The sequence below is a fragment of the Manacus vitellinus genome, unplaced genomic scaffold, assembly GCF_001715985.3.
Source record: "Manacus vitellinus isolate BGI_N305 unplaced genomic scaffold, ASM171598v3 scaffold_5_pilon, whole genome shotgun sequence".
In the NCBI taxonomy this organism is placed as follows: Eukaryota; Metazoa; Chordata; class Aves; order Passeriformes; family Pipridae; genus Manacus; species Manacus vitellinus.
The window spans coordinates 19170712-19178276 of NW_021940682.1; the positions used below are offsets into that span (position 1 = coordinate 19170712).

The 7565-nt window shown below is 44.8% G+C and overlaps 1 protein-coding gene across 2 annotated transcripts; it reads right to left on the reverse strand.

Annotated features, from left to right (window-relative positions):
* Positions 1 to 2788: 2788 nt before the first annotated feature.
* Positions 2789 to 7565, reverse strand: APOLD1 (apolipoprotein L domain containing 1). 2 transcript variants are annotated; one of them, XM_018080892.1, is made up of 3 exons: positions 7475 to 7497; positions 5624 to 5753; positions 2789 to 5314 (listed from the first exon to the last, which is right to left on the reverse strand). In XM_018080892.1, the coding sequence occupies exon 3, from the start codon at positions 5307 to 5309 to the stop codon at positions 4569 to 4571; it is 741 nt and encodes a 246-aa protein (XP_017936381.1). In that variant the 5' UTR covers positions 5310 to 5314; positions 5624 to 5753; positions 7475 to 7497; the 3' UTR covers positions 2789 to 4568. The 2 variants fall into 2 exon arrangements, with proteins under 2 accessions (XP_017936381.1, XP_017936380.1); XM_018080891.1 differs by lacking the exon at positions 5624 to 5753 and having other exon boundaries at positions 7475 to 7565.

Genomic DNA, 7565 nt, shown 5'->3' on the forward strand with positions numbered 1-7565 from the left:
CTCAGCGCTGCACTGCTCAGGCAGTGGGTGATGGTGCTCTGTGCTCACACATTCTGCAGCTGGGAAAGAACAACGCAAAAGGAGCTGCTAAATATACAAAAATACAAGAATATATATAAACTTACATATGTAAGACATATAAAGAGCAAATTAACTTCTTCAGAAGCGCTGGTATGAAACATTTTGAAGCACTAGAGAAGGGAAAAAAGAAAAGAACTGTCATTATACCACCTTGTTTTCCTGTTTATGGTAATTGGCAGTGTGAATTTTCGAAGTGCCAGAAATACAAAATAAAGTGAACTATGGCAACTCACAGCATCAAATGAGAGAATAGGGGATGGGAGTAGATGTAAACACTCTCCCAGCTCTCTTGACCACTGCTGTTGTGACTCAGGCCTGCAAGTGCACAGTGAGAGGTGAAAAAGGTGATGCATTTATTGACCTTCCAGGGAGCGCAGCATCAAAATATCATTTCTTGATGGAAGTTTCTGGGCTCATTGGTTTCCATGTGCTCTGGGTGTAGCCTCTGATCTGTGTCCCAGTGCTGATTGCAGCAGGGCAACCTTGCAGCTAGGTGAGTTTCCTTTGTTTTAGGGAAAAGAAAGATAACCTATGCAAGAGCTCAGGCTTCAAAAGGACAGCAGAGCTGGCTGCAAAATGAAACTCATGACTGAATGTCTGAGCAGGCCTCCCTCTCTCTGGGAAGGCTATCTGGGTGTGCTCTCAGTGGAAATGCTGATGTACTTGGGCATGTGTCACTGGATTCCAAGCGTGGCATTTCCTCTGCTCCCAGAACAATGCGGAAAGTGAGAGAAGATATGAACAAACTCTCTGCATGACAGGGAAAGGAGAGGAAACCTGAAACAATTCATGGGCAGGAGCGGAATGAAACTTCTGCATCCCACTGTGCTCAGGAGCAATGATTTTAAAATAATAAATTAAAACAAACAGCAATAAGCACCCCGTGTAGATGCTAGTTGTGACCACGTTTCAAAAATTACAGCAGTCTGAGCTATGAACTTGCTGTATATCATTAGTGCTAAAGGCTGAGCCTGGCCAGTACTCTGACATGAACCCTTGTAAAGGTCACTGAGATGCCTCAGGAAATGGAGTCAGGGATGTGACAGGAAGTCACTGCTTGTTGAACTCATTGCCCATATAATATTATGCTGTTGTGGTGGGGAGCAGGGTGGAGCAATTTTATTCTGGTGAAATTCCAGTTTATGTAATTCCCTTTCGTAAATAGATATGTTCGAATGAGAGTTTTCTCCTGTCCTAAACTGCTGTTGGGAGCATTCATGTGTGATAAAATATATATGCAACTTCTAAATAGTAATTCCCTTTTTGTACTTTTCAGCACAGGACACTGTAGATTATACAGGATTTAGAAATTTTCACTCCAGGGCTTTTAAGCTTGGCTTTTGACCAAATATGCTCCTAGCTCTATTGCATGTTACAGCTCAATCTTCCTTGGGGGGGACAGGGTGAGAGCATCTGCAGCAGATGAATTTTAGTGTGGATAGAATGTCAGCTATTTCATGAGGGGTGCATAATAAGACAAGATGGACAGTGTGTACAGTAGGTCACAGTTAATGGTAATTGGCCCTATCTACCCACTGAAATGCCCAGAGAGACACTATTAGGACATTCTGGTGAGGAGGATCTGACCACCTCCTGCCCTATCTGCTGGCAGATCAAGTGTAGCTCAAGTGTGAGAGTGCAGCCTTAGATTCACAGCAACACCTGGCTTAGAAGGTGTCCAAGAGCACTGGACAGGTTTTGGAACAAATTAAGTCTCGCAGCTCCTCTGTTTTGTGTAGGATTACAGATTGTCAAGCCCATGGGCCCCACTTTCTGCGTGAGCCTCCCTTTGGATTTTCGTAGCAAACAAACCTGGAGAGGGGAGTGGCTGAGACCCGGCCGAGGAGAATGTGGTACCTTGAACTCAATTACACTCTCACAGCAGCACTGTGCAACAACCCAAATCCTGACTTGGAGTGAACAATTAGCCTTGGGAAAAACTGAACAGAAGCATGATTGTTTGCCTTTGTGGCTGAGAATGGAAGCAAAAGTGTCTGATTTGTTCTCAGCTGCAGAAACAGTGGCTGTGATTGCAGTGCAGGACTGTGCTGAGCAGAGCAAACCAGCCCTGGTGAAGCTCTAAGCTATCAAATGCAAATCCCTCTGCCTATCAGATTGGTTCATTCAGAGCTGTTCTTGTGTTGTTTCCTGTGTGGACAAAACTGCACTGCCAGAAAACTAGGGAGCGGGTAGGATAAGTATGTGTTACATAGTTTTCTCTGTGATGATAAAACCAGCCATCTCAGAAGCACATTAAGGTTGTAACTGATCTGATGGAGTTAGTTGGTGATAAGCTGAAGCATTAGGAAAAATTTTGTGTTGTGTCTGCCTTGCATAGTGTGCAGTTCACACTCCAAAAACACACTTATGGGCTGACATGGAAGTACCTCAGTGTTTGCATGTCAGAGACCAACATCCACAGTGTACATGGGCAATGTGTATACCAGCACATGCATTCACACAGACATAAAAGCATACACTCATACACAAATGCCAGCTGTATGTGGCATGGAGCTGATGACCCCACTCTTCATCCTTGCCTTCTGAACTGCTCATATTGGTCCCTGGCTTCAATGCCTGGAGCATGAATGTCAGTGCAGAGAGACACTGACACAAAAGTGCTTCATATTCATTTAATTGAATCAGCAGTGTATGTGTTCATTTCTGGTAAACAGGCACAGGTATTACAAGCATCTGAGTCACACTCTTAGAGACCAAAGCTTTTATTCTTCTGATGTATGAAAACAAATGTTGATGCAATGAGAATAAGAGACAAAAAGGGCAAGGATTCAAGCTTTGTGAGATGGAGTCTTGCTCTTCCTAAGAATTTGTGTAGGGTTACAGAATTACGTAGTGGGTTCTTCTGATCATTTTGATTCATGCCTGTGCAGGGAAGTTTCCCTTATCCACTGGGGCATGCTTTTGGAGGTGGAGTTATCTCTGCATTAACTCTTTTAGTTGCCTCAAGCTAATTTCAGGGTCTCTTCCTTGTACCTCTTCCAGATACTGACATGATCCCCATCATCACAGTACTTGAGCACTTTTCAATATTTGTCCCAGAAACATTTTTGTGAGGTAGGGAAGTGCTACTATCCCCATTTTTAGACAGGGAACTGAGATACTGAGGGGTCAAAAATCACAAAGGGCATATTTAGCGGACCAGTCACTTAAAACAGGGTCCCACTCCTTGCTCCTGCTCCTGCTCTGCCACTGAATCATCCTACTCCTCTGTACCCCTCTTGAGTATTAGTACCAGTATATATTTCTCTAACATGAAGCCTTCCCTGGGAAGCATTGCTAGGAGTATGTGTAGTTCTCCATGAGTGCTGCCTCATTCCTCACAGATAATCCACTGTGGGTCTCACAGGCTGCTTGACTGCATGGAGAATGGCACCTCCACCTCTCTGCTGTGCTCTTGTCACAGCTGGGCTCCAGCTCAGACCAGTAACAGCAACCCACGCTTCCCTTCCTGCTGCAAGACTTGTAACTGCTTTCTTCTACCAATGTCCTGAGGCAGAATGATCCCAGGGCCACTGACCTGTTTTTCTCTCTGCTTTGGTTCCTAAGATCTGTTGCCATTGGTTGACGATGTTTCACCTATTTTATAACTACCAGCATTGAGGTCATACTTTCCTTTTCTTACAGGGACTTGCCCTCCCTCACAGCCAAGTAGCAGATAACTTGCTCTCACATGCCACAGACTTGCTTTCACTATAAGAACATCTGCCTTCCTTTGGAGCAGAGACATCCTTTTTAAAGAAAGAACTATATACACCCTTAAATACAATATCAAAACCTTAAAATAATCTCATGTAAATAAATAGAACACAAACATCACAATTTGCAGTCTGGAGAGGTTTCTTCAAAAGAGATAACAAATTCTGGCCCTGCTATTTCACCCTAGGATGATGAACCATCCATACATTCTGTCATATCTGAAGCTGCTTCTTCCTACAGCCTTTCCAGATGTACCTTGGTAATAGGACTGTACTCTATTGGAAATTGGCAGCTGCTGGACTTTTTAGGGTACCCCAGTCCTTGTACCACTCATGGATTCGTAACTTGTTTACAGACCAGGTTCAGTCAGCACCAGGTATTTCATCAGCCTTCCGACCCACTTCTTTTTGCTGCTTTGGGGAAGCAGAGTTGGGCAGATGGCTGGGGAAACATGGGTCTGAGGAACATCCACCTACCCCAGCCTTCAGGTTCTGAGATCTGCTGCTGTGTCCATCATAGTCCATGTGTCCATCATAACTTCCAACTTGATTCAGGTGTCTACTGTCAGTTGGTGGGGTGTGTGTGTGTGTAATCCTTAGCTTCCTATCAGGAAGGAGTTTGTGTTCAGATATAGATAAAGCACACGAGATGTGTGCACCTGAGTGCACCAGCACCACAGATTTTACAATAGCAACAGGTAGCAGTGCTAATGGTCACAATTAATAATGTAATGTCTCCAAACCCATTTTTAGTATGAGCCAGACACTGTTTCAGCTGGATGGTCTCTGGATCTCAGCAGTGGTTTTAGCACCCAAGTTGAGTCCCCTTGTGCATGGGGAAAGCTCTGTTCTGGACTCAAGAAGGTCACAGACTTCATCCATTGCCCTGGTGCAGATCTCGAGGTTGGCAGCCAGCTTCTGGATTTTGGCCTTCAGCACAGCCTGGCTTACTTTTGTGACCTCCTTTGTGTATTCTGGCACGAGGAAGCTGTGGGAGCCGCAGAAGACCATGAAGCAGACGGAGTTGTACAGCGAGATGGAGGCCCTCTTCTCTGACTGGCACAGTGTAGGGTCTCCCGGGCCCTGCCCCCGGCGAAGGAACTCCAGGCAGCCAAGGATTTCCCTCATCTGTTTCCGACAAGTCATTGCAATTTCCTGCACCTTCCTCACCTCCCGGGAGTTGCAGAGCACTAAGGAGAGGTCGGACGTGATGCTGATGGCCCCCCCAGCAGTGGCCAGGCCCAGACCCACAGCTGATGCCAGGAGAGAGGCTCCCAGTGTCACTGGGCTCAGGGACAGCCCCAGGATGGCTGTGACAGCTCCTGCGGCGGTCAGGGTGCTCCCGCTGACATTGGCAATCAGGGACCTCTTGCGGAGCTTGTTGAGTTTACGAGCTGCCTTGTGAAGGTGAGCGATTTGGCCACGTAGCCTCCGCCTCTGATCCAGCAGTGCTATGTGGAAGTGATGTGTGGGGTCTAGCACTTGCGGAAAGGCAGCACTGTTTCTCTCCATGGCTTCTGTCCAGAAAAAGAGAAGTCTGGGTTGTGATTTTTGTCAAAAAAACCCCATGAGACATGCTCAGTCTGGACTATCATTTCAGGGATGGCATCCAGCCAAATTTTTGTTGCTTCACCCAGCTACAAGAAAGGTTTTCCATCTGCACACACATGCACACTCACGTACATACACGTGGTCATATGCACATGCACATTTAATTACACATTCCATTGTAACTTTCAGACAGAGAAACTTCTATATGTTTTTCTTGTTCCCTGCGAAGACTAAGATATCTTAAGGGCTGGGGTCAGAGGTGCTATTGCCATTACCTGTGTGAAGACACAAAACATCTTTTCCAACCCTGGGGACTGAAATTCCCTTGAGATTAAGTGACTCAGTGCCCAGAGTAGTGATGCTGCCAGAACTAATGTGTTGCCCCTGTGATGGGATTCAGAGGATCTGCAATATACAAAGGCATCTTTTAAAAGAGAGGTCAGGCTCTAAGGAGGTAAAAGCCACCATCCCAGGTTTTTATGTAGGGGTGACTTTCCAATAAAGGAGGACAGAGGGAAGTTGCTGAGTGGAGTCAAGGTCTGGCTTTTCCATATCGGAGGTAAGCAGCTCACTGATGCCTTGGATGGGTATTGTGAACATCCTTCCTTTCTTTAAGTCTAAATAACTCAAGGTCCTGCAGCATTTTTTTTCTATTGTAACCTGGCGTCAGGGTCTGGACAAATATGGGAATCATTGTTCTTTGGTGCTTAGTCCAACCTGTGATCATGGATCTCCAGTGGCAGCGGCAGAGAGGCCTATGAACCTTGTTTAAAAGGTTCATGAAGAGCACATCAGAAAAGCAGGCCTAATTTTAGTGTATACTCCCTTGAGGATGGGGGAATGGGAAATGCAGGGGCCTGTGAATAGAAAAGGCTTGAAAACTGCTGGCAAACCTCCACTGGCAAGATAGCAGGAGATTATCATGCCTTCTAGAAGGTGAATTTTCAGAGTTTCTGTAGTAGGTGGTGTCTGTTTGCTGTCTTTGTTCTTTGTCACAAAGGCAGAAAGAAATGTTCCAATAAGCATTTTCAGGTTACTTTAGGACTGCAAAATGCTTTACAAAGGAAGCTAGCATCCTTAACCCTGCTTAGAGGGAAACTGAGACAAGGGAGTCAACAGGAGTGATGTAGCACCACCAGTTGTCTGGTGGGAGCAGCGCTTCTGTGCTTCACAACACTGCATTGTGCACAGAGCTATGCTGCCTCTGCACCTTGCAAGGTCTAGCCATAGGGCTAAAAAGCTCTTTGCAGTCCGTAATGCCCTTATAACCAAAAGAAGTTTCTGTAGCAGAAAGACCCTGACCTAGAGCCAACTGAGCAAAACTGTTCATTGCTGCAGTCACTTTTTCACTTCTAAGTCTTCTGTACTGTGTGAATTGGAGGTATCTGGTCCCTCACAAAGTTTTACTCTATAGTTTGGATCCTTGGGGCTTCATTCTGCAGAATCCCAGTGTTTCAGAAGGAGAAAACTTTGTGCCATAAACACTTTCCATCCTGAAGTGTATGAGTATATAATTCTCACTGCAATTTTTCACCCTTCTACTTGCTTGTCCTAATCCATCTTACACAGAATCCTTTAAGGTTTTCCCCCATGCCCTTCGGAAAATGACCCCAGTCTCTCTTGATATCACTGGGCCATTTGAATCACTTGGTACATTGTGCTTTTCTTAGCTGGGAGCAGTATCCTATTATTTTTACACATGGTAAGAGATAAAGCTGAACGCACAATGACTAACACTAATTTAAATGGATACCAGCAATAAAATGAACAATGAGCGTATCACCAATAACATAACAGATCAATATGATGGTCATTAAATATATGAATTCCTGTAGCCTCTTAACAATTTGTTCTGAAAATTTAATTGCTAAGAACTCTCTCAGGTAACAGCAGCGACCATCTCACTGCATTAGTAGAACAGTCATTCAATATATAGCATAAACCATGTAGTGATGCATATCTTTTGAATACACTAATTTATGCCAGCACAAAGGAAAATAAAAGCAACTCCAGATCTTAGAGAAAAATCTCCCCAATAATAAAGGTATATATTAGTCCAAAACCTGCAAACGCTTTCCTAATACAGTACTCGGAAGAGACTCCAAAAATTACTAGTTCAAACTTACCTTCAGTTTCCAGCTGACCTCCCAAAAGACAAATTTTGATCTGTTTCTGGAGGAGACCAATTTATAGCTCCCACGGACCAATTGCTGCAAC